Source organism: Microtus pennsylvanicus, chromosome 19, assembly GCF_037038515.1.
Source record: "Microtus pennsylvanicus isolate mMicPen1 chromosome 19, mMicPen1.hap1, whole genome shotgun sequence".
NCBI lineage: Eukaryota > Metazoa > Chordata > Mammalia > Rodentia > Cricetidae > Microtus > Microtus pennsylvanicus.
In genome coordinates, this window is record NC_134597.1 from 35,642,304 (window position 1) to 35,669,106 (window position 26,803).

The window sequence follows — 26,803 nt, forward strand, 5'->3', positions numbered from 1 at the left end:
TAGGCTGGCTGAGGAAAGGTGGCCAAAACATCCGTCATGCAAAGGAGGCTGTTTATCTCACAGTGGCCAAGAAGCAGCAAGAAAGATAAAGGCAGGGTCAAGGGATAAAATACATCCTTCAAAGTCATGCTCCCATGACCCACTTCCTTAAACAAGGCCCTTCCTCCTAATTTATTCATCTTTTAACTCATCATTAGATCAATCTCTTAATAAAGTCAGCATCTGCCAGTCCGCTCACCCCTCATTGACTACTTGGGGTCCTACTTTACGCCCAAACTGCAGCATCCTTTCAGAGGATCCATCAACGTTGAATCTATGACATTCAGTCTTATTTAAGTGATGGAAGATCGTATCTTGATAGAGAACTACACCCATCACTTCCTCACTCTGACTCATATGGTAGTGCCTTTATTTTTTTCCTGTAATATCCTTTGTTGCCTTGCTGTCTGCATACCAGCTTACTCTCATGATGCCAAACAAGAGGAAATATTTCATCTAATCATTCCTCAGATTAGTGACTATATAAAGTTGTGTTCTGCCGGGCGTTGGCAGTGCGCGCCTTTAATCCCAGCCCTCGGCAGATCTCTGTGAGTTCATGGCCAGCCTGGTCTACCAGAGCTAGTTCTAGGAAAAGCTCCAAAAGCTTCAGAGAAACCCTGTCTTGAAAAACCAAAAAAAAAAGAAAAGAAAAAGAAAGAAAGAAAGAAAGAAAGAAAGAAAGAAAGAAAGAAGGAAGGAAGGAAGGAAAGAAAGTTGTGTTCCTTGTTTTATTTGAAACAGGGTCTCATTTAGCCCAAGCTAGTAGCCTTGAATTCTCTGTATTTGAAATGACGTTGGATTCTCGCTTCTCCTGCTTCTCTCCTGAGTGCTGTAATTACAGACATGTACCACTACAACCATTCATGCCTAGGGTTTTATACACATTAGGCTAAAACACTCTACCAACTGAACGATATCCCAGCCTCTATATTCATTGAGTTTCTGACCTCATCCATAAAGGGGAAATTACCACAGTAACTATTTCATATTATACATATTGTGAATTTCTTACTTTGTGTTTTCAACAACAGTGAGCAATACACACCAAGCACCTTACACATTAGCCACAGTTATAAAGAATATCCAGATTCACGGCCACAACCCTGCAGACCTAAGAGGCCACAGAGATAAACACACAGCAGAGAACAGCTGCATCTCCCTGCCTGGAGTCACATCAACAACTTATTTTCTCATCTGCTTCTCACTCCATCATCCCTATCTTGGTTGGTGTTTGTTTGTTTGTTTGTTTGTTTTGGGGTTTTGGTGGTGGTAATGGTTTTGTTGTTGTTTTTCTTCTTCCCAACTTGATATAATCTAAGATCATCTGGGAAGAGGAAACCTCAGTGAGAACATGCCTCCTTCATGTTGGCCTGTGGGCAAGTCTATGAGAGCATTTTTCTTGGTTAATGATTTATGTAGGAAGGCCCTGCTCACTAAGGGCAGTGCCACTCTTGGGCAGGAGGTACTGGCTGTATAAGAAAGTAAGGTGGGTGAGCAATCCACAAGGAGCAAACCAGTAAGCAGCACTCCTCCGTGGTTCTGTTTCAGTTCCTGCCCCCAGGCTCCTGTGTTGAGCTTCTGTCCTTTCTTCAGTGGCAGGGTATGTCCTGAGAGCTGTAAGATAAAATAAAATTTTTCTTCCCCAAGTTGCTTTTGATCATGGTGTTTATCACAGCGATAGAAACCCTACGACAGTCCCCTGAGATGAAGTGAGGATAGCGGGAAGAGGGAATAGCTGGAACACAGAAGGATCTGTCAAAGGCTAAAGATACTATGATGGTAAATTCTGTCAGCTAGATTGAATTGAAAAAATTCTCTTTGGACATTAGTGGGGCACATTCTGGGTGTGCTGACAGGTGTTTCCAGAGAGGGAATACCTGCCCCGACTGTAGGCAGTCCCATCACATGAGCTGGGGTTCCACACAGGACAAAAATGAGAGGAGGGGCAGCAGAACATTAGATGAACACCGGCATTCTTTCTCTGCTTCCTGATCCACTCAGACATGAGCAAGCACCTGCTGCCCCACCTTTTCCCATCTGCTTCCTGATCTACTCAGGTGTAAGAAAGTGCCTGCTGCCACATCTTTCCCTGAAACCCTTAGCCAAAATAAATCCTGCCCCCCCACCACTTTAGCCGTCATCTCATCACAGTCACAAGAAAGTAACCAATACAGACATTAAGCTAAGAGAAACAAAAGGGAAGTCAAACCTTGGAGAACACTTTGGCCTTTTGTGTTCTGGGCAATAAAAACTTTCGTTTCTCTTTGTCTCTCAACAAAAACTTACATTAGATTTTAGTCACTTCTCAGAATCCATCATTCCATCCATAAAAACTAGGAGAACGTAATGTAAGATGTTCACTACCCTGAGTAGTCTTTGAAGCGCAGAAGTCGCCACTACCATCTCATACTAGAATGTCTGCCACTACTCAAGAACCCCATTAAAAATTGCTCCTCCCTTACTCCGGCCCTGGCAAGCTCTAGCCTCCTTGCTATCTCCTCTAGCATGAATTTTAGTGATAAACATGGATAAAACAGCTGGCCATTATTGAGGGAAACTTCAGAATGGTCTGTTAACAGAATTATGGTGTATCTATTCAATTAAATCTTTTATAGATTTTAGAAATACCTTAATGGGGCTGAGGATAGTTCAGAGTGTATGCTTGATTTATGAAAGGTCCTGAGTCTGATCCCTTAACAGAAATTAGTAAAGACTTTATCATCAAAAGAAACATTTCCCACCTAACTTCTAAAACTTCTTAAAATTGTAAAGTAATGAATGCTTACTAGCATGAAACAGAGTATGGTCTGTTTTGTGAACATCCTAGAATTACGAAGCTTTCACATGGTATTAAGACACTTGCTAATCTTTATTTTTTTTTCTTTATCTTTTAAATATTTTCGAACTGTTTGAAACTAATGCAATTGGTTTCAAATTACTGGGTTAGGGTATTAAAGACACAGGCTGCAGACGGTCCAGACTCTCTGACTTCTATCTAGTGCTAGGGTATTAAAGACACAGGCTGCAGACGGTCCAGACTCTCTGACACATCTAGTGCTAGGGTATTAAAGACACAGGCTGCAGACGGTCCAGACTCTCTGACTTCTATCTAGTGCTTATCACAGTTATCAGATCTCAAGGTTATAGCCTCCCCTGGCGGCCAAGAGACTTCAGAAGCAAAGCCAGGACCTGGTGCTGTAGGCACTCCTACCCACACCCTCTGGCCCTTTGCCTCTTACCCCATTCCTCTCCCTCCCCAAACTCACACCTTAAGAAAACTTACTTACCAGAAACTCCTTACCAACTTCCTTCTGTTGAAGTATTAACTGAGGGTTTAATTCTGGATTCCAGCTATACTTTCTTCATATGAGCTAAATAGTAAGGAAACTGGCTCAAACAAAATATTTGGTACAAGCAAAATAACTACAAGTTGTCCTCCCTATCCGCATTCCTACTGTATATACAGATACACCTCACATGGGCACGACAGTCTGCCATGCCCCCTCTTTTGTTCCAGAGCAAGCGCTGACAGAGGTTCACTCAGAAGTCCCATCACAACCCACATACACTACTCAGATATGTTCATTCACGAATCCTCTCTCTCTCTCTCTCTCTCTCTCTCTCTCTCTCTCTCTCTCTCTATCAGTCTTGTCTAGGGTCCCCTCAACCATACCTGGAGATCCTGGATTATATTTGTGTTCCAGCCTCTCTTGGGTTTGCCCAATGCTAACGCAGCAAAGGAACAGAGTCCACTGGGTTCTGACCCTGGGACACAGGAGGGCCCCAGCCACCTCTCTCTCTGTCTCACGGCCCTTCGCACAACTAGAGCAGTAGAGCAGGGCAGAAACCCAACAGAGTGAAGCTACCCAGTGTCAAGAATCCACTTACTTTCGGGGATTTGAAGAAGAATGAATAGAATCACTTCTCTTGAGAAACTCAAAGTAGAAGACCAGTAAAGAAACAGAGAGTATTATTTAACCAAGCAAAAGTTGGAGCAGAGAAAAGAAGGACGTGGTTATGCAGTGCAGATTCTGAAGCAGTCTTCATTTGTAAGGACTCGGATTTGTAAGAAGCCAGTTAACTGAGCTGGGAAGCAAGAGCACACCTCCGACTCTCCAAGACAAAGGATCCACAAACACTAACTGCAGAGGCCTGAAGCACCACTCAGATTTCGCCCGTGGCTCCCTCTGGGCCCAGTATTGAAATACACCACTGTCTGCTCCAGCCGTTCAGGAAAGACAAGTACAAAACAAATCAGAAAGTACTTTGTGCTTAGGATTGCCATCAGCGCCCAAGTTGCTTTGAGTAAGACCGGGGAAAGACTAATTCCCGGTCCTAAGTACAAAGGCCATTGAGAAGCAGAGGGGACAGGGCTTTAGCGGTGGGTGAACTGGGCCTTAAGGAGGAGCGGTAACAGGTCAGTCGTGGGAGAAAGGGGTGGAGAAAAACTAGATTTGAAGGAAGGATTGGGGCAGAAGAGAGGGTGGGGCAAGTGGGCTCCGCCTTCTGCCGCTGAGTTCGGGGTCAGCGACCGGTTTTCTGTGTCCCTAGGAGACAGGTGAGCGAGCTCCTGAGGCCTCCTGGAGGGGCGGGGCGCAGGGCGCAGGAGTTGGGTTGGTCTGGGAGGAGAGCTTCTGGGAGTTCTTGTTACACCGAACTCAGGAAAGTGGCAGGGAGTCTAGCCGGTGGGAGCTGTCTTGAGATTGACTGTCGCTGTTTCCTCGGAGAAAAGGTGTCCCCTTCCCACGCACCTCCCAGCCTCTGTGCTGACAGGAAACTTGAAATCAGAGCTTAATGACTTGAGGGAAGAGGCCTGGGTCGGGACTACTTGGGGTGTGGAAAGTTATTAGAACTTCTGGTGGTTGCCTTAGGGCTTTCTAAGATTTTTTCTCACGTAGTTGGTGTCCCTGTGGCCTTGCTGTGTCTTGGTTCGCATTCTCCTCCATCCAGAGCATGGGTTGACTCAACTGTGGCAGACAGCAAAAGTCAGGCTGAGAGGTAAGTGATGAGCGCTCTCCGTCTTTCCAGCAGGGTCATACGGGGTGGGGGGTGGGGAGCAGAAGAATGGAGGTCTGACCAGAGCAGGAAAAGTGAAAAGCCTGACTGATCACCTGGATTCCAGAGATGCCTGTGTGCACTGAGGCCACAGGCAGCGCAGCTGGCCCTGGATCCTGCATGGTATACTTGGGAGCTGGAAGGGAGACTGCAGGAAAGAGAGAAAGCAGGGAAGGCAGGCAGTGCCCAGGCATAGGAAACTCACATGAGGCTGAGTCAGACTAGGTTCCCAGCTTTCCACACCGATAACCTAAAGGGCACGATGGAGCCCCCAGAGTCCCTGAAGATCATTTGTTTCAGACTGAAAACTGGGAACCTACAGAGAAGAGCATATTTTTACTTTGGGGTCTGGCCCTGGTGTGGTGCCAGTGACAAGCTAACACACAACTGTTTGTCTCTCTACAGGTGCCCTGGGAGGGACCATGGTGCCAAGGCAGTTGTGGGAGAAACTGAAACAGTCATTTCTCTTCCTGAGCAGCGCCTCGCTCCTTGTGGGGCTGGCTTTACTGGTCATACAGCCTAACATTGCCCCTTTTGCTTATTTCTTCCTCTGCTTGGCTGGCTTCTGCTTTCTTGCCTGCCTCTTGTCCTGTGTGGTGGAACGGAGCCTCCGATCTAGGCAGAGCTCAAGGCAGACTGAGAATTCAGAGGCCCCAGGCACTGCACGGTGAGGAAAGTGGGCTGACAGAAGACGCCCTTAGGCCAGTGGTTCTCAACCTTCCTTAGCTGTGGCCCTTTAATACAGTGCCTTGTGTTGTGGTGACCCTCAACTGTAAATTAATTCATTGCTACTTTGTAATTTTGCTACTATCATGAATCATAGCATAAATGTCTTCAGGATATCTGATGAGATCCCCCTCAAGGGGTCGCAACCCACTTGTTGAGAACCACTGTCGTAGGCCCTTATTCCCTTGAAGCCCTTCTTAAGCCTAGATTCTGCTTTCTTCTGTCACTGGTATTATTTAAGAGCAACAGTCAGAAGACAATAGAGGGGTCTTTTGCCAGAGTGGAATGGAAAAAAAGACTCCTTTCAGGCAGTCACTAATGGCTGTGTTTCTCCTCCCACAGGGTCAATGAGGCTTTTGAGGTACCAACCTATGAACAGGCCGTAGTGATGGACTCAGAAACACAGCACCACCTCCAAGAGCTGGAGCAACCACCCCCTTACAGCAGTGTCGTTATAGCCCCAGGAGTTGAGGGGGCGCAGCCTAGCCAGCTAGAGAGGCCCAGCCCAGGAAGGCTGAAGAGACGAGTGGGCTCAGAGGGGACAATGTCTCGCAGAGGAAATCCTGGAGGAGCTCTTCGACTTAGGGGCCCACGAGTTGCATCCACTGCTCCCGATCTGCAAAGCTTGAGGGTGGCCCCCAAATTGGAGCCCACTACTCCACCCCCTGCCTACGACATCTGTTTTGCTTACCCTGAAGATGACAATGTTTTCTATGAAGACAAATGGATACTTCCCTAGGCCATGTTCTCAGATCTTATCATCGCGGCGCTCCTCTGCCCAGCATTTCCTACTATCTACTTAATCAGAAACTGGTTTTGCCCGCTCGGACATCATAGATGGGGTCTTCAAACCAGCCGGGAGGCAGACTATGGAAAGCCCTTCCCATCTGAGATATGGGTGGCAGTTGGATTCATCTGGAAAAATTCTGGAGCCCATCTGACGTCCAGCATTTCCAGAGTAAGGTGGAAGATGAGAGAGAGAGAAACTAGAGTGGTACATCGGAGTGACAGCTGTTTCATCAAACCTCGCTTAGATTCCTGGTGGGGTATTACATAACAGGGTAATTAGAGACTCTAAGGGTGAGGGGGGCTGGAGAGTTTTCACAAAAACAAGCTGCTAGTAAAAAAAAAAAAAACAAAAATAATTCGAGTCAAATCCTAACCCCGGTGCCTATTGTTTTCAATACAAACCAGGCAATTCACACGATTTGATAACCGTGCCTTGGGACAACTAGTAAATAGGAGAGAGAAATCTAAATACGGACAGCACGGGGGCCATCAGGTAGGATAAGTGCGACCAGGAGCAACTCCAGGCTCGGAGATGAGCGCCTTCTAGTGCTTTCCATCTTCTGCGTATCCGGGCCCTGGAAGTTCAAGGCGAACAATGAGGAGCTACACCTCTTTGGTTTCACTGTAGTTATTGCAGGAGGGGCCGGAGGTACCAGGGGAGGGGGCTGCGGTTTCCGCGGGAATCGATAACCAATCAAATCTCCCGGCGGGAGAAGCCCCGCTCTTTTCCCCGCCCCTTCCCGTTCCTCCCAGAGCCTCCTCTCTGCCCATTGGGTGGTGCGGGTCCCGGCAAGCAGTGTGCGCTTGCGCGAGCCCCGGTAGAGGCGAGGCCTGCTGGCGTCGGGGCGGGGCGTGCGCAGGCGCGGCGAGGGTGGGAGGCTGGGGGCGGGGGGAGGGATGCGGGGGCTGGCGCGGCCTGGGGTTTGTTTGTATTGTGGGTGGTACGTGTGCAGCCCGGGAAAAACTGGAAATGGCGTCGCCGAGCGGGAGGTCGCCGTCCACTCTGCACAGAAAGGGACTGATGGCGGCTGACAGGAGGAGCAGGTGAGCAGGGCAGGGCGGAGGAGGCGGCCGGGCGAGTTGCGCGGCGTCTTGGCCTGGTCCCGCGTGGGCAGAGGCTGCGGCAGCCTCCTTTGTCCAGCGCAGGGGCGTCTGGACAAGAGTGGGTCCTGTCAGTCCCGCTAGATTTCGCCTGCGGCGTGTCTGGAGAAGATGCTCCGTCGTTTCCCCTCCAGTTCTCGCCTGAGGATTTCAAATCAAACCTCCCCTAGCCAAGGAGACCTGCAGACTTCTTAGCTCGGCCTGGGGCGCTTTGGGTTTGCAGTGACTGTAACGCGACCTGCGCTGCATTCCCGTGTAATAGATGTTTGTCAGTGAATTGCACACAGGTGTAGGGGATTTGGATACTTTGATGTTCCCTTGTCTGCCCTTTCTCCCCAGTCAGTTTCGGTGCAAACATGGCCCAGGAGGACACAATGGACTATTTCCTGTCCAAATCTGTAACATTAAATTAGACACGGGAATCTTCGGAGAACGCAGAAGCAAAACGTTAGACTCCTCCTGGTGTCGTTTTTCTCCATTCCCCTTTCCAGGGGTTTCCTAGAAGTCCAGGAGATTGGAAACTTTTGGGAAGGTCGTTGTTAAGCCTCTCCTCGGGCAGTTTGAAATGAAGGAAGTAGCAGGTGTGCGGAATGGGTGGCGCTTCAGATAAAAACTGGTGGCTGCCTAGTTCCATATCAAGCCTGGGACAGAAGAGGGTTCAGAACTGGAGTCAGTAAGCTGTGCCTATGGATGAAATTGCCTAGGGAAGAGCCTTTTGGTGGGGGGCTGCCTACCGCAATGTCAGCGTTTAAAGGCTACCGGATAGTAATCCTGGAAGCCTGGTGGCTGGACAAAAGGGGCGGGAACCCAAGGCTTGCTTGATCTACACACAGCTCCAGGCCTTTTCCTATCATAGGGAAGAGGGTGGTCAGAAGCCCCCTGAAGGAAAGCAGAGTGTGTTGGGCTGTGTGGACACGGAGAAAGTACAGTGTGGAAGCTAAAAAAGCAACCTTTTAAGAAGTGAATGTTCCTGATAAGCGCTGCGGCACCATTGACTGTGTACCTAAGGATATACCTAGTCAACAGCTGCGGTATTAACTTTATTTTCCCCAGAATTTATGTTTAGCTCCACTACTGTGTTGTCTTGTGATGAAGTGATTCTTATCTGAAGTTTGAAATTCCCAAAGTTGTTGCTGTAGCAGGTTCGAGTGAATTTTGAGATAGTGGATACAGTCTAAATACTTGATCTGCCTCTTATACCTCTTGCTAATGCAAATTTCCCAGGACCCTGTGTTTCCATCCAACTGTAGACTTCTCAAGGAATCTTTAAGCTAGGGGCATTCCACCAATGCTTGATATTTCACTGATTGGAGATGCTTATTTGGTCCCCTATATTTTGCCCTCTTTGAAATCAAGATGCAGCTAAAAATGTTTTATTGTATAAAGTGAGTCTGTTACAATATCACCTGTACTGCCATCAGACCCTAAGCGTTGTCTTATACTAAACAAACTGGAGATCCTGGGTTAATATTCATTGGGCACATAAAGGACATATTGGAAATGGGATTTTTTAAAATTATTATTCGTGAGCCGAAGCAGGTCTCTTTCCAAACTTGAGAGCAAAACTAGGGACTCTTTCAAATACAGCTCTCAATGGTAAACTAAATCACTAAAATAACCATTGCTTGCACTATCCTTGTGATTACAAGTTATGTTGTGCTCATCATTGGTATCTATCTATTGTGACTGTTAATTTCTACTTACCCATACCTTGTGGGATTTTGATCATTTTTTAACATTAGTTTATCATGGAATTGTAAAATATTTTTGATGTAATTTATGTGAACAGCCTAGAGAAAGTGTGTGTGTGTGTGTGTTTAAAAACATGACTGTTGGCTTTACATTTTGTATTTTATTACTGCCCTAAGATTGTTTTTGACTTAGGTTAGTTTCCTAAGAAAAAGTATGGTCATGTTTTCTGAATGTTAGAACTTGTCTATCAGAGGAGTGTTTGTTCTCTCGGATATATTTGTGCTTCTTTATATTAATTTGACCAAGATAGCTACTTCCTCTCCTGGTCGGATCACGGTTTCAGATAGTCTGATGTAGACCTTCTCTAGAGAATTATGCCTTATTTGTTTAGGGTCAGTACATTACTCCCTAGGACGTTTTGATTGAAAGAGATTTCACAAAATAACACCTCCTATTGCTCCTAAGTCCCTTTCGTTCTTCTTTCTCACTTCTCTTCTGTGTCCAGGCTTAGATCTGACAGTGCCTCTGTCTGCCTTCCCTCTGTAGGATATTGGCAGTGTGTGGTATGCACCCTGACCACCAGGAAACTCTGAAAAAGAACCGAGTGGTGCTGGCCAAGCAGCTGCTGCTGAGCGAGCTGTTAGAGCATCTCCTGGAGAAGGACATCATCACACTGGAAATGAGGGAGCTCATCCAGGTACCGCAGTGGAAGAGGCCCAGAAGATGAACCTGTGAAAGAATGTGCCCCTTGGCTAAGGACAGCAAACCTCACCTGTGCATGCTCACTCTGTAAAGAGGAATTCCTAAGATGAATAAGACCACTACTTCAAAGCTCATATGAAAAAATGGCGTTTACAATTAGATATGTAAATGTAATGTAACGTTTTATTTTTGTGCCTTAGGCCAAAGGGGGCAGTTTCAGCCAGAATGTGGAACTCCTCAACCTGCTGCCCAAGAGGGGACCCCAGGCTTTTGATGCCTTCTGTGAGGCCCTGCGAGAGACCAGGCAAAGTCATTTGGAAGACTTGCTGCTCACAACCCTCTCTGATATTCAGCATGAACTCCCACCGGTATGAAACCCTGGAAATGCGCCCTGGGCTGTGTTAGTTTGACCAGAAAGGATACGGGGCAGGGGGCACAGCGAGACAGACACTTGACTGTCTCTCTGAGGTCTTTGATGGTGAGTCTTGATTTCTTCCAGCTGAGCTGTGACTATGACACAAGTCTCCCTTTCTCGGTGTGTGAGACCTGCCCCCCTCACAAGCAGCTCCGCCTGTCCACAGGTGAGAATGCATGGGCCAGAAGGGCCCTCCCACACTGACTTACCTGCTTTCTGAATGGTGAGGTGTATTTCCTGATAGGAGCAGTTCTCTATGAATTTTTGACGGGCTGACAGGGCAGTTTAGAAGGGATTTAAGTCAGACCCATTTCCCTTCATCACAGGTAGTAGTCTTCAAAACAATTGGCTTTTTATGTAACTTATTCAGGTGGGGACCGTGATTTCCTGTGAATGATTTGAGTGTTTTGTCTTTAAAGCCAAACAAGAAAAGGCTCCGTGTTTCTGCTGAGGTGATTAAAACCAGGCTTGTCTCAGAAGCCCTTTCCATCACTCAGCGAGTTCAGTGTCTTCTTTATGAAGCCATGGGTGGGGCCCAGGGATAAGCAGAGGTCAACATGGTCTGTGCCAGCACGGGACTTACATGTTGGAGGAATTTCATTGGAACCTCAGTTTAAAGGGCTGCCTACAGCTAAACTGATTAATTAATGGAGTTCTAAGGAGCAGTGCTGAAATGTATACCAGCTTTTGGCATTCTCCCTACCATAGGTCCCATGGAACACTCCTTAGATAACGGGGATGGTCCTCCCTGCCTTCAGGTGAAGCCGTGCACTCCTGAGTTTTATCAGGCACACTACCAGCTGGTGAGTTTGCATAATTTCCAGGAGAGTGGTGGGGAGCGAGAGACCTGTTCTTCTGAACCTGGTTTGCATGTTTTCTTGCTGCCCTGTCAGAAAGTGTCCGTGCTGACTGATACCTTCTGTGGCATTGCCGGTTTACCTGGTATGGTTAAAAAAAAAATAGCAGAGGCTGGATTTGGGGAGTTGTCTGCTTTGAGGACAAGGATTGTTGTTTGGGGTATGTTTTGAAATGCTTGATGTCATTGAGTAACCACATTGCCTGTCATCAAGAGGCTCGTGGTCTAATTGGCCTCCTCCTTCTAGGCCTATAGGTTGCAGTCTCAGCCTCGTGGCCTGGCACTGGTGTTGAGTAATGTGCACTTCACTGGAGAGAAAGACCTGGAATTTCGCTCTGGAGGGGATGTGGACCACAGTACTCTAGTCACCCTCTTCAAGCTTTTGGGATATAATGTCCATGTTCTACATGACCAGACTGCACAGGTACCTGCGGCTGGAAAGGCTGGCGTGTGAATCTGGTGGGCTGTACTTTGGGCTGGGTGCTTCTGTTCCTCTGGGCCTCCTGGATGTTTCTCACTCACTCTGTTTGCTGCTTCCTACAATCTAGTGAAAAGAAGTAGAGTTAGCCAGTTGCCTGGACATTGCTGTCTTAAGGTAGCTGTGCTTTCATGGAGTTCCATAGTTCAGGGTTGGGTTCCCACATTTATGTGTTCAGAAACTTAACTCCTAGTCACTCAGGAAGTGATGAACACCGAGATCCTCCCAAACAAACTACAAAAGGGTATTTGTAAATCAGGCCACACAGCCATTTACTTCAAAGTTGATACCGTTACTTAGGATCCCAATTATTGTTTAAAGCATTATTTTTGGCAGATGCTGTTCAGTGGTCGTCTGATTGAGTCACTGCTGGACTGTTTTAGGGTAGGTTGCTTGCTCTCGCGTCAGAAGCATTTTGTTGTGGGCTGCTCCTTATTGACTTGTTTCTGAGCTTCTCTGGTGACTTCACTTCTTTTAAGATTGATATTTTGAAATTGATAATGACCTATTTGTATACTATTCTGAACTGCTTTTGTTCTGTAATAGTATGTTCTTAAACTTGATCTTTGGGCTTAGGGAGGTATAATTTAAGGTTCTGAGCCATGATGAGGCAGGAGAATCAGAAATTAGAGTTTAAGACCAGTCTTTCATAGTAAGTTGAAGGGTGGCCGGGACTACGTGAGACCCTGTCTAAAAAAAATTCCCTTTGGCCCCTTGAGGTAGAAGATCCTGGTTTTGTGTTGACAGTTTGTTGTGGTCATCTTGGCTATCCCACTTCTATGAGAATTATGTATTTACTACACTTTGGGTGTGGCCAGTTTCATGTCTAGGTATCTCAGTGCCATTCTTGACGTGATGCTCTTGCCAGCTTGCCCATAATTGCCTGTTTAAAATAGATCCATTCTTGCTTCAAAGCCAAGGCTGGGAGTTGAGTTCGTGGCTCAGTGTTTGGAGCAATTGCCTAGCAGGTGCAAAGCCCTGAATTTAGTCCCCTACACCAGGAAAAACAAAAGTCATAGCTGGAACATTTTTGTTTTCCCTTCCATCAAAGGGACTGAATGAAGTAAGTAGCTTGTCCACCTCTGCTGCTTTTGAGGGAGTTGTAAGGTCATCTAGCCAGATTTGTGCTGTATATGTTTTCTAAGAGTATGGTCTGTCTATTTCTTATAAACTTCTAGGAACCTGTTTTGTCATGGTCTTCTAAATAGTGTGTTTGGCAGTAGATCTTAGATGCCTAATAAAGGTTTCAGTACTGTGTCACGAATACAGTTGAATACTGCTGTGTTTTCAAGACATTCAGGAGACTTTGTGAGTCCATTAAGTACTTTTTATAGGCCAGTTCCATTTAAGCTGTATCTAAGGCAGATTCAAGGGCTTCTAAATTCTCATTCCCATGTTTTTCTGTCACTTGAGTTGCAGTGAAGCTAAATTTTGAGCACCTTGTAATTTGACACGCACAAATTTAATGTTCTGAATTCGAGGATAGATAATGAGTGAACTCTCAGCATCATTTTGTTCCTCTATCACTAATAGAGCTGGAGCTTCTGTTCTTACAGGAGGTGAAAGTAAAAACCACAGGAGTAGATGAGGTCAGAAAAGTAGTCAGAGCAGGTGGAACTGACAGGCTCCTCAGGGAGACAGCCTAGGCAGAAGGAGCAGTGTGTAGATGATACGGACGTGATAATCCAGGGAATGCCGTGAATATCGTACTTTGTTGCATTGGGAATGTGCAGAATGCCCTCTTCTGTATGGCATCTTTAAAGACTGCCTTTTTATTATATGATTATATGGCAAGCAGAGAAACAGTACCAAGAAATCCAAGATCCTCTTTTTTATCATTATCAATCCTTTTTGACTAGTGATAATTCCCTTCAAATATAAAATAGTATAGTTAATTGTAGAGAATCTTTTTCTGCTGTTGGTACTGAAGAGAACACTGGTGTTTTTACCTCTCAGTTATATACTCAGTGTCTCATCAAGTGTACATTGGTTCTACCTTGGGAGATAACTTGACTCTTGAATCACAGTTTAGCATATTAGGAAATGAAGGTGTATTCTAAAGTGGGAAGCTTTACTCTCACTATATGCTATTGCTTTTAAATTTGCGTTTGGGTTACAGATGGCTCGGAGAATATAAGGATATTGTATGGGTTATCCCTGGAAAATAGCGACTTCCTATATAGTTTTGCATTTATTTATAGATGGTATATTCTTTATCTGGCCTCCAGCCCCCAGCCAAAACATACCCAAGAACTACAAACCCTGCTATTTATAGAACTACTATACTTTTATAAAAAATAAATCCACAGATTGTATCTTAAGGTATGTCACTTGTAGAACAATCCACCCAAATAACTAATCTACATTTGTTGACTGGTTTGTTTTACATTCAGTTACAAAGTTGTGCTCCTTTTTATTGATATAATCAGCAAGTTTAAAATGACCATATATAGAGTATAAATTATATATGTATAGTTTTTATTACATTCTTCAAGCAAAATTAAGTTTAACTAGACTCTGTAGAGCACTCATAGTTACTCAAAATTATATATTTTATAAACAAATACTGTGTTATGACTTGATTTTATTTATCCAGAAAAATCTCTGCTTTCTTACCAAAACTAATTTCGCAATGTCCAATTATTTTACAATGTATTTAAGCAGAAATATCCAAACAGGCCAGGTATGATAATGAGTGCTTGTAATCCCTGCACTAGTTTAGCAGACAGGCAGGAGGATTGAGAGTTCAGAGCCAGTACGAGCTGCTTAATAAACTCTGGGTTAGCCTGAGCAAGGCCCTACAGGGAGAAATGGCTCTTGAATGTTGGCACTTAACCTTCATCTGCCCTTTGTCTTCAGCACCTTCTGTTTAACTTGTGTGAATCCTGTTTGAGAGTTTCCTGAGGAAGAAAGTCTAAACAAAACTTGGTTGGGAGAAAAATCTAGCACACTGCCTTATTCCTTAATTGAGAATTTGCATTTTGGCATTGTCCCTTTGGAAGCTTAGTTTGGACATTTGGGGGATATGCAGATAGCTTCTTAAAGGTGTAAATTAGAAAGCTGTAAAGAGGTCCTTGGCCAAGGAATGGTGTCTCAGTGCTGAGAGGCTGAGCCCCCTGCAGCTGGAAAGGCTGAAGTCGTCCTTAGAGTGCCGCTGCCTTCTCAGTAGGAACCTGAGTGAACTCACTCCCCTCGGTCCACAACAGGGTGCTGTCTTTAAAAATCCCCCCCCTTCCAAGCAGATAGGTTAGCAACTCTTTTTTTTGTTTTTGTTTTGTAATAACAATGGTTTTTATGTGTTAACAACCCTGGTTGTCCTAGAGCTTACTCTTAAGACCAGGCTGGCACAGAGATCTTCTTGCCTCTGCCTCCAGAGTACTGGAATTAAAGGTCTATACTACTATGCCTGGCTTTGATTGGCAACTCTTAAACTTTGAAATTCCAGAATATGACGCTTACAGCCTTTAACATTTTGCAGCAATTCTGAGTGCTGCTGCAGTCGGTGCTTTGAAAAACCACACCTTTAGGAACTCCCAAACACACGCACCTGAGCTGCTTATTGAGAGTGTAAGATTGTGTGCGGTGATTCTCTGCTAGGAACAAATTCATAATATTTCCTTCATATCATAATAAGATGAACTGACAAAATGACTTTTTCTTTTCTTTTTTTTTTTTTTTTTTTTTTTTTTTTGATTTTTTGAGACAGGGTTTCTCCGTAGCTTTTGGTTCTTGTCCTGAAACGAGCTCTTGTAGACCAGGCTGGCCTCGAACTCACAGAGATCCACCTCCCTGTGCCTCCCGAGTGCTGGGATTAAAGGTGTGCGCCACCACTACCCAGCGACTTTTTTTTAATGTGTATGTATTTGTGTTCACATGTGTTTAGGTGTACGTATATGTGCATGCTAATGTGTGTGTAGGGGTCCTAGGGTTGATATTAGGAATCTGGTTACTTTCTACCTTGTTGAAGCAAGGTCTCAGTTGAACCCAGAGCTTTTTCAGTGTGACTAATAGCTAGCCAGCTGCCTCTAGGAATTCCCCATGTCTGCCTTCCAGGTGTTAGAATTACAGGCAAGCCCTATGCCCATCCAGTATTACTCATGTTCTGGGATACAAGCTATGAGCCTCGTAATGGCAAGCACCCTACCAGCTAAGCTGTCCCCACATACCATGTAGCTTCTTTAAAATTTCACTTTAATGCAGGAGTTCTTTACTATTTCTGTGAACCTGTGACTTCATATTTAGCGTTTGATGTCTGAAGTCATGTGCATTTTTCTTGTGAGTGCATGGTTTTCTTTAGCCTTTCAGAGAGTATGTACTTTTCAGTGATCATAGGAATATACAGAAAAACACTTTTGTCTTCTTTCAAACAAGCCAGGGGTTAATGTCTGTGTTGATGCTGACTGCAGTGAACAATGCTAGCAGGTGTCTCCGTCTTCTATCTAGGAAATGCAAGAGAAACTTCAGAATTTTGCACAGTTACCTGCACACCGGGTCACAGACTCCTGCATAGTGGCACTCCTCTCACATGGTGTGGAAGGTGGCATCTACGGTGTGGATGGCAAACTGCTTCAGGTGTGTATAATTTTGTGAAAGCTAAGCATTGAAAATAGGTCATTCTGCCTGCCTGTCCATCTCTATTAGCTACATCTCCCTTACTGTGACCACATACCTGACAAGCTGCCTAAAGGAAGATGTATTTTAGCTCATGGTTTGAAGGGATGCAGTCCATGGCAATGAGGACATAACACACTTTGTTAATCGTGTATGCTGAATATTTAGAACTGCTAGATATGGAACATCTTTCATGTTTTTCAGAGTTGATTTTTTATTTTATAATCAATGCTAAGAACACTGTTTCACATTAATACATAGCATAAAATGGTAGATACCTGTTTTGAGCTGTTAGAGAAATTATTGGAAAACCTGTCCCAATTCCAAATCAAAATTCATTTAATATTATTTATGAAACTCAATCCAGCAATTCAAACAGCAATTTTTAAAATCAAATATTCTAACAGTACAGTCCAAAGATTCTAGTCTTATATGTCTGTGCTGACCAGTGATGGTAGAAAAATACTAAAAGTCCATTTTCTATAGTTAGACCTTTATGCTTCTATAAAGAGGAAACTTTGTATGTCCAGTAAAGACACTGGAGACACCTAAGCCAAGCATTTAAGGCAGCTTTGCTGGCACATGCAGTGCATCGTGTCTGTGTTACATGTTCAGAACTAAGGCTGAAATGATGTGAACACCAATAAGCACTAAACTCTCTAGTTTTGTTATGCATTTGATTTTGAATGACCTGATGGCCATTATTCATGCAGAAACCTTTTGATAAATCTTTTGACAACTCCTGCATTTAGATCTCATGAATTCGTCCTTTTTTTTTTTTTTTAAAGATTTATTTATTATGTACACAGTGTTCAGCCTCCATGTATGCCTGCAAGCCAGAAGAGGGCACCAGATCTCAGTACAGAAGGTTATGAGCCACCATGTGGTTACTGGGAATTGAACTCAGGACCTCCAGAAGAGCAGTCCGTGCTCTTAACCTCTGAGCCATCTCTCCAGCCCCATGAATTCGTGACCTATAGTTTAAGTAACTGGTCTAGGGGCTAGAGAGATAGCTCAGCAGTTAGGAGTCCTTGCAGGTTCCATTCCCGGGAACCAACTCAACAGCTTCTCCAGTTCTAGAATATCCAATACCCTTTAGCTTCTCTGGGCGTCTGCACTCACATGGTACATACAAACCAGTGCAGACACATACACATAAGTAAAAATCAAATTTTAAAAGAAAAAAGAAACTGTGTTTTGATGATCTTAAGTCCTGTCATAAGATACCCAAACACATGACTTAAACCATAACCTGTTTCTCTGAAGACTTAATGGGCATCTCATGGTGAACAATACATCTCCAAGAATCTCCTAAGATTTAACTGTTTCAACACTGTTCAACAGTATAAGCGTAAACTATTGTGGGACTAGGGGTAAAATTACAAACAAGCAGTGGCAGGTAACCATTTCTGTTCCAAAAAGAAAAGGGGTAGGGTCATAATAAGGAAAGTGGATGAAAACAAGACAGAAGCTCTCCTGAGTGAATACCAGACCTCTCAGGTTCCTTACTGCATCATTTGCTCCAACTAAAGTGATAAGCTTGCCCTTCCAGCTCTGGTTTGTGGCTTTGGGCCCTGCTTCTGTAGGTGCCAACAGTTTTCCTTAGCAAAAGCCTCAAGTTTCTGGTTTCCCTATTATGTGGGCTCTCCATATACAACTTATATTTCACCTTAATTTTTCAACTACTCAGGAGTTCCATACAGGTACCCAGTCCTGCCGAGACTACACATTGCCTTAGCTTCGGTGGCTCTTCTGGTACCTTGATGCAAGCGTCTATGATTTCACCTCACTCTGCTGCCAGCTTGAGATGTAGCTTGAACTATAGCTACAGAAGCCTCTGCTTTTTTAACTGAACCTTAGAAAATACTTCCCTGGGTAACCTTTATCCAGCAGGGTACCCCTAAGGACTACTTTTTTCAGGTGTTCTCCTTTGTGTGAGTTTGTGCTGTCAGCCTTGGAATTCTCTTGGCCGAGAAAAGGCACCTTTTCTATTGTCCAATGCAGAGTTCAGATTTTGCGTCAATGACTCTAACGTAACTCTTCTCCCAGATGTCTAGCACTGGGTTTCATTGTCCTTGATTGAGGACCTTTGACATTGAGAGTCCAAGGCGTTCTAGTGAAAAATAAAAGAACTCCCACCCCGTCCTTAACTTTATCCAAACTCAAGAGCCTTTCTTCATGAAACTTCATTTTTATATCTTTATGCTGTACACTTCACTCACTATAAATGTGGGTAAATTTAGTGAGCAATAACCATGTCACACAGACTGAATGTTAAGCTAAAATGTGCAAATTAGTCAGTTATTTTAAATTCAGCCTCAAGTTTTCAGAATATCAACAGACTGCATTCATATTTCACAAGCTGAGTTCTCATTAGAGTCCTTGTTTGAGTCTGTGATCTCTTGAGGCTAGCCTGTGTCTGTATTTCTCTTAGCACTTTGGCTCTCGAGTTCCCACTTAAATGGCCCGTGAAGCCCTACTTACACCATTCTCGGGCTTCCTAGCCTACAGCTTCAGACTCTTTCAAGTTCCTCCAAACGTTAACTCCAAAGGCCACTACTAGATTTTTGGGGCAAGGAAGCCACCTCTCCCCTGGAGACAGGAGCACAAGGCTGCATACCTGCATGTGGGTAGATCATACATCGTAGAAGAGATGCCGGCCTATCTGGCTTTGATTGCCCCACACCTTCTTTCCGTCTGGGCTCCTGGTCTTCCCTCACAATTAATTCTTTGTGGACATTCGGTGCCCTCGCAGGCACACTAAGTTGTGTCTCCTAAGGGATTGTAAATCAGTCAAGCTGAAAGATCAGCCATCAGCCCACCCTTCAGATGATGACTGCATTTGTTTGTGTTGGACTTGAAGAGGTGTCACAGTTGCCTAACTTCCCCTCTCCCTCATTGTTTCTGGTAGCTCCAAGAGGTTTTTCGACTTTTTGACAATGCTAACTGTCCAAGTCTACAGAACAAGCCGAAAATGTTCTTCATCCAAGCATGCCGTGGAGGTGAGTGCCCTGGCTAACCAGCATCTGGGTGGTGGCTCCTGGGCAGCCTCCACCAGCTCTCACTTTCCTGTTTGCTCCTCTCAGGTGCTATTGGATCCCTTGGGCACCTCCTTCTGTTCACTGCTGCCACCGCCTCTCTTGCTCTGTAAGTGTCTCCCAATGCATGGGGTGTGCTAGGACTTGGGCAGCCCAAGGCTCTCAGTCTGGCCAGCTCTGTACACCTCCATATCCTGTTCTCAGGAGCCTCTTGCCAGTGTCTGACCTTTCTCCTGAGAACCTGGACTCTTCTCTGCTATTAACTGCAATGCACTTTGTTTTGTTTCTCATTCCAGTTAAGGATTTCTGCTTGTCTCTCCAAATCTTCCTTCTCTTACCATTTTCTGTCTGCCGTGTTCACGCTCCCGCGCTCTTGCTTCCTTTCTTTGTCATTCTTGGAGCATGCAGGAGAACAGTACAGAACCCATGTCTGCATCGGACTCCTGAGCTGCTTCTATCCTCTTTCTTGCATGCAGTTTCTCCTACCCCTTTAAGAACCAAGCCTGTGTCACATGGCTCAGAAGACACACAGGCCTCCTTCTCATCTAGAAGAAAGCAGTAGTAATTAAGAATCTAAATTTGGAATCAGAATGTGACTCTATTGTTTAATAACTATGTGAAGTTAGAGAAGTTACTTCACTTCCCTCCACTTCCATTTCTTTCTTATAAACTGGATAGTCATTATATAAAATTTCTTTAAGCTGTTGTGATGACTAATGAATTTGCACCTAAGTGCTTAGTTGGCTTGTACCTGACTCATGGTAAATCTGGAGAGAAAGCCAGCCATGGCTGTCACAATGTGGTCAGCATCCTCAAATGTTTTATAGTGTGGGTTAAAGTTTACATAATCAACATGAAGATGCTTATGTTTCCCTCTGTGTCACCACAGAGTATATTTTACGGTCCTGCCGTGTGACTGTGGTTATAAATGACATCACAGAAGCAGAAGAAAATATCTAAGTTTGCCTAAGGAGTATATGGCTTACTCGGGAAATTAAAGCAAGTATATGTGAAGAACAGCTTGAGGCTAGTTGTCATGCAGGAGTGAAATGCGTGCGATAGCAGTTGACCATTTTACCCGAGCTTAGTTCGAAGAGATATTTGCAGGTAGGGACAGGCTTAATTTGGACCATGGACACATGCCTTTACACGGGTATGGAGAGAGTCTTTTCCAGAAAAGGGGGTGGTGCAGCATGACAAGCACAAGATTATAAGATTTACCCCTAGTTGTACAGTAGGCCACCTTGCCCCCATTATGTAATATATCCACAGTGCCCAGATCTAAAATGCTTAGCATCTCTGTAAGCCTTGTAGTGAGCTGTGGCTGATCACAGGCAGTTGCTCCAGCTAATTACAAACCCTTAGTCACAGCTGAGATTTTTGAACTTCAACAGACAATACTTTGGGGAGTTTAACTATGAAATAGTGTGCTCTATTTTTTCCAGGAAAGTTATTATGGCGGGGAACTGCACTAAGAAAAAAGCATGTAAAAACAAGCATTTTTTTATTCATAGATGTTTCCCAGAGCACTGCTTTACACTCTTAAAAGTTACGAAATCTATGTCTAAAAATTGCATTAATATAGAAATCAGTTGTGAAGAAAAGAAGATAATGTTTACTGAATAATAGGCCTGAAACTTGAAGGCAACAAGCAAGCCCTCCATTTTTTAAAGGATATGCTTAGCCTGACCTAGATCACTTAAGAGGCAGTAACAACAAAATAAACCATTAGTGGTCATTTTCTTCCCACCTCAGAATATTATCTGTAGTGCTAAGGGCTGGATGAAGAAATTGCTTTTTTTCTGTAGTCATTTGAATTTTTTATGCCTGTCCAGTCCATACCTAAAATTTAGTCCATTACAGTGTGACCTGAAGCCGATGCTTCTTTGAATAATTGAACTTGCCAATCTTCCCGTAATACAGTGATTGACTCCCAAACTAGAGAATGAGCTTGAGAAGAGCAGGGTTTGGCTTTTTGTTTTGCTCTCCTTTGTTTTTCACGCAGTGTGTCCCTAGATCTTATTAGTAGAAGACGGTGCCTGGTATACACACGATGCTTAATTTAAAAGAAAAAAAAATCTCTTTTGAGTCAGTGAGTCAATGAACTTTTACCAAAAGTTCTTTGAGCATCAGTTCGTTCTGCTCCTGAGAGTCTTGAGAATCTCATGCAGGAAGTCCTGTGAAGGGCACACTCTTAGCTGTGTGCTGACCTGTGCCCCATCACTCTGTCCTTTTCTACAGCATGACTCCTGCCTGACCCTAAAATAGCCTGTTACTAGAACGTCTTCCTTTTTTGAACTTCTCTAATAAGCTTGGCCACCTGCTATGATTTGTCTTACAAACTTAACAAGTAGTTTCTATTTCAATGCCGGCGGTGGTGGTGGACACACCTTTAATTCCAGCAATCGGGAGGCAGAGGCAGGCGGATCTCTGTGAGTTCAAAGCCAGCCTGGTCTACAGAGTGAGTTCCAGGACAGACTCCAAAGCTACACAGAGAAACCCTGTCTCGAAAAAAGAGAAAAGTTTTAAAAGTAAAAACCACCTTGAAAACTTCTGATCACACTTAGTCGCATACGTTTTCTTTGTTTTTTTTTTTAAACTGGTAACATAGTTTGAGATTGTCAGTTTAATGTGGAATATGAATAGTAAACAGACCATTTTTTAATAAGACTGAATATCACTATTTTATTTTCTGATACAGCAAAAAAATAAAGTGTTTCTATACATTATTAACTGAACAAGTTAATGTGATGATTTTTACCTCCATTTGCAAGGAGGGGCTTAACTGAGCACTTTCACCCATATGCAGAATGAAGCATGTTCTGCCTGTGTAGGTGCATGTGCCTGCCTGGCCTTTACAAGTCATCCCTTGAGCAATGGATGTGTGTTTAGAAAGTAATGAGTTTTTAATTTTACTCTTTTTAATTCATTAGCCATAGGTTGGAGCAACAGCTGAAAATGGCTCTTCAGTCAAGATTATAGGGAGCTTGGATGTACCTATAACAGATCTATAAAAGATGGGAGAAAATAACATCTTTATCTCTTCTTTTGGTCTTTTATAGACGAGACAGACCGAGGGGTTGACCAGCAAGATGGAAACAACCACCCGCAATCCCCTGGATGTGAGGAGAGTGATGCTGGCAAAGAAGAATTATTGAAGATGAGACTGCCGACTCGCTCGGACATGATATGTGGCTATGCTTGCCTAAAAGGTATTTGGAGAGACTGTGAATGTAGATTATACTGTCCTAGACTTGGGTTTGTTTTGTTTTTATACCAAGGTCTTTGTTTAGGGAGGGTAGAAGAGGCCATAAGTCTGTCTTTGTGAGGATTGCCCATGACCTTCCCACCCCTGGTTGTAGGCACGGCTGCCATGCGGAACACCAAACGGGGTTCCTGGTACATTGAAGCACTCACTCGGGTTTTCTCTGAAAGAGCTTGTGACATGCACGTGGCTGACATGCTGGTTAAGGTAGGTCAGTGCCATCTGGCACTACAAACCTTTCATCTCCAGTGTTCTCCTTCCTTGCCCTGCCTACCTTATTAGTCTCCCCTTCTGGTTGTCTGTACCATGGAAGCACAGAGTGATCTCAGACTTTGGACCACCGGTTCTGCCTTCCCAGGTGAATGCCCTTATCAAGGAGCGTGAAGGCTATGCCCCTGGCACTGAATTCCACCGATGCAAGGAGATGTCTGAGTACTGTAGTACTCTGTGCCGGCAGCTCTACCTGTTCCCAGGCCACCCGCCCACGTGATGCCACCTGCTCTTCGTGCGTTGGAGGCCACTGAACCACGGGGGGCACAATGGAGCTTTCTCTTCAGGATGTTTTTTTTCTATCTACCCCCTCAGGGATATGAGATTCTCCCAGGTTGTTTCCTGTCAGCCGTCTCCATCTTTGGGTATGAGACTTAAAGACAGCTCTTCCGGTGTGGTGCGCTCTCCCTGTAGAGCCAACTCTGAATGGAGTTACGGCTATAGCCAAAGCGCCTGGAAAATGACATTGTGAACACAGTATTGTGGGGAGAGGACATGTGGATTTCTCATTGTTTGCTATTTCTGTTCCCAGGGCTTTTAGGGGTACTTATTGCTTTTGTTCCATCAGTTAAGGTATCTCAGAGATCGTTTCCTATCTTTTTTTTTTTCATATCTAAACCTCATTTGTCCCACAGTGAAGAATTGGAAGATGTCTCAGTTTAATGTAAGTGTGCTCATCTGTCTTGTTGAGGCAGATGAGAGAATTAGACCCTGCTGCTGTGAGCAGACGTTCCTGGGCATTTGAGTGTAGACCCTGGGCCCTAGGTGATGAACCATCTTCTCAGCTTTGCCCTTTGCTCCTTTGTGCTCTGTGCACCCAGCCTTTGGACAGAGCCTGAGGTCTGCATGCCTAACTCTGGAAGTTGTAGAAATTTCCCTGGTCCTGCTGTATTTGAATTGTCATTGAAATGAACCTTGTAGGGCATTTCAATATAAAGTGCAGTGACAGGTAAATGTGCCGTGTCTCACAGCGTCACCTGTCACCAGGATGTCTTTTTCCTTGCTGTGATTTCTGCGGTGCACTTACAGTGTGCTTCATATCTGGCCATCAGGAAGTCTCTTGCTTTGCACTGATTCCCACTTTCCTTTCCTCCCATTCACTGCTTCTGAGAAGTCTGTGAAGTCCCCCTTTGCACAGTGTCTGGCCACTGATGGTGTACTGTAGTTCCTGTTCCTGTCATCTGCTTCAGCGTAAAGTCCCTTCAGTTTATGAGGCATTACCCCCCCTCCCATTGTTCTGTGTTAGGAGGATAGTAGCATACATGATACTCCATTGACCTCTAAGCACTTCTCTCTGCTTTTATGAAACTTTCTTATTCTTTAAAATCTTTTGCATTTCCATTTTGCCTCTCTTCTAGTTTATTCTCCACATAATAGTAGTGTTGGTTTTTAAAATATCTGATGACCCCTGCTTAGAACACTGGCTTTCTGTTACACCTCATCTAAAATTCAAATGCTTACCCCAGTTTACGAGATCTGGCTCTTACCTTCCCTTTGGATCTCAATAAATGGTGATTTCTCACTGTGCTCCCGCCCCTCTCGGTTCCTCAAATCAGAGCCATGGTTTTCTGCGCTCTCTATTCCTGAGTCTAGTGGAGGCGTCTCAACCATGCTATCCACGAACAGTCTTCTGGACCTCTGCTGACTGCAGCATGGTGGCCGTTCATTGTGCTTCTGCAGTTTGTAAGGCACATTTGTATGTTTCACTTGTTGATATCTTCCCTACTAAGCTGAAACCTCCCAGAGCAGAAACCATGTTTCTTACTCTATACCCAGTACCTGGAACTTAACTAGGTCTTCGATGATTGTTTCTTGAATAAAAGAAGGAGGCAAGCAGCTAACTCTAGTGAAATCCTACCTTTTAGCAATTTCTAAGTTTGCTGTTATAGTATACAGGTTAATTAGTATTTGTACTCTTCTGGTTTTTTCAGTTGTTTTATTTTTATCCACTGATTTGTTGTTTATTTTTAAACCGTTTGAAGACATATCACATGTGAGACAACTTCTTTCACATCTCCATGGTGCCCAGTATGTTTGAGGCCTATGGTAGTTGAGGTGCTCAATGTTTGTTGTGTGAACCAGGTGGTTTGAAGACTTCCTGCAAAATTCTGCCTTTGGGTCAGTATAGAATGCATATATTTGAGTGATAGAATCTTTACACTTTCCACTGCCAAGAATTTGTATTGCCATCAGGTGCCAAATAAATGTTGATACTTATTACTGATGTGTGCCTGGTGTCTATTTTTGTAGATGCTCAATCTTTGGAAGCTTGCATATTTCATTTCCTTAGCCCCTTACTTTGTATCATTTCTTCTCCTTCATAAGACATGCCTAGATCTGAAATCCCCCATATTTTGCTATCACTATGTTTCACTATGACCAGATGTGGGCCTGTCTTTATTGACATAACCCTGAGATTTCTCATGTTCAAATGAGATTAGGTTATAGGATGGAGGCTGAAATAGCAGATAGTGCCAAAAAGGGGAGGTAGAAGTGGGGAGGATACCGGAATTTCATTTTTCAGTTAGCCCAAATTAGATGTAAGATTTTTCACTGTAGACAAAAATTTAGCAAATTCTAAGTTGGCCATAAAAAGATGTATACAGTGGACTCCAATTCGGGGTGCGTGCATGGAGAGGCAGCTGTTTGAGTTGTGTCTAGGGAGGTCTGTTGGAACATCGGAGAGTAAAGGGCTGTGGAAAGCTGCTGAGGAATGACAGGGGTGTCTGTCAGCCAGCTGAGGCAAAGCCTGTCTCCAGAGAGGGGAGTGTAGATGGGAGAGCATTGAGAGCAAAGGAACATAGGAATGGGGGAGGGAAGTACCACAGAAAAACAGCCAGGAGCTCAAGTGAGGGTGGCACAGACTATCTAGAAGATACAAAATTGACATAGGTACCCATTTTCAAGACAGCAGAGACACAGGAGGTGTGGTCTTTTGGAGAATTACACGGAGCAGTGCCTGCCTCAGCTGGAGTCCATGTCCTTCTCACCCGCCCTTGAATACGGGTGTCAGGTTGAATTTCATAGCTCTCCTCCCTTCCCCTACTTACCTCTGCCAGGGGATTCTCTTCTAAAATTATCCCCCTCCCTGAGGTGGGGGCCGTCCTCTGCTGCCCTTCCCCATCCTGTTTTCTCAAACAGGAAAGGAAAACAGGAAGAAATGAAACCACTCTTCACCAGAGCAAAGCTGTAAGGAAGGGAGGAGGTGTCTAAAGAGGGGCACACCACTACAGCTGATGGAGTGTCGCAGGCACCTAGCTTCCCTGAGACCCATAAGGGAGTCTCTTCCCCAGGTTTTCCCCAGGAGAGACAATAACAGTCAGAGAGGTTGAGCTGTCAAAATAGAAAGGTAGGTTTGAGGGCATGTCCTAAAATCACAGAGCCCTGATTTTAAGATGCCTTTTAATGATGCTGAGACACTGGATAAAGTAGTTAACAGTCTCTGCCCTTACCTAAACAGAAGGAAAGGGTTTATATCTTTAAAAAAAAAATCACTGTAAGGGTTAAAAGTGATGCCAGGAAAATACTAGGTTGGAAAAAATAGAAACAGATGAAAAACTGGTAGTATACTAACTGCTCCAGAAGGCCTAATCTGCAGAGCATGGGCAAAGACAAAGGGTTCTTAAAAGGATAGAGAATGAAGCCCATTGTGGAGTGGAAGAGGATTGAGCAGTGAATCCTGCTGCAAACAGGGTGCCTTGGAGAAACTGAGGTTGCTTTACTGGAATTACAGGAAGTAGCTGGATATGGGTTCCATACTGCCTGC

The 26,803-nt window shown here is 44.4% G+C and overlaps 2 protein-coding genes across 5 annotated transcripts; both read left to right on the forward strand.

The window, feature by feature from the left end:
• Positions 1-4,404: 4,404 nt before the first annotated feature.
• Tmem139 (transmembrane protein 139) lies at positions 4,405-7,339 on the forward strand. Of its 3 annotated transcripts, none has more exons than XM_075953466.1 (4): positions 4,405-4,456; positions 4,938-5,037; positions 5,500-5,761; positions 6,163-7,339. In XM_075953466.1, exons 3-4 carry the CDS (start codon positions 5,517-5,519, stop codon positions 6,557-6,559), a joined length of 642 nt encoding a protein of 213 aa, XP_075809581.1. In that variant the 5' UTR covers positions 4,405-4,456; positions 4,938-5,037; positions 5,500-5,516; the 3' UTR covers positions 6,560-7,339. The 3 variants fall into 3 exon arrangements, with proteins under 3 accessions (XP_075809581.1, XP_075809583.1, XP_075809582.1); XM_075953468.1 differs by lacking the exon at positions 4,405-4,456 and adding an exon at positions 4,498-4,597; XM_075953467.1 differs by lacking the exon at positions 4,405-4,456 and adding an exon at positions 4,613-4,771.
• A 149-nt stretch (positions 7,340-7,488) lies between these two features.
• Casp2 (caspase 2) lies at positions 7,489-25,261 on the forward strand. Of its 2 annotated transcripts, XR_012908524.1 has the most exons (12): positions 7,489-7,653; positions 9,949-10,099; positions 10,305-10,472; positions 10,604-10,685; positions 11,228-11,322; positions 11,623-11,799; positions 16,297-16,425; positions 19,376-19,466; positions 19,551-19,611; positions 22,565-22,714; positions 22,865-22,974; positions 23,126-25,261. XR_012908524.1 is itself a non-coding variant. In XM_075953565.1 (11 exons), exons 1-11 carry the CDS (start codon positions 7,580-7,582, stop codon positions 23,255-23,257), a joined length of 1,359 nt encoding a protein of 452 aa, XP_075809680.1. In that variant the 5' UTR covers positions 7,489-7,579; the 3' UTR covers positions 23,258-25,261. The 2 variants fall into 2 exon arrangements, 1 of the variants encoding a protein (XP_075809680.1); XM_075953565.1 differs by lacking the exon at positions 19,551-19,611.
• Positions 25,262-26,803: the final 1,542 nt, after the last annotated feature.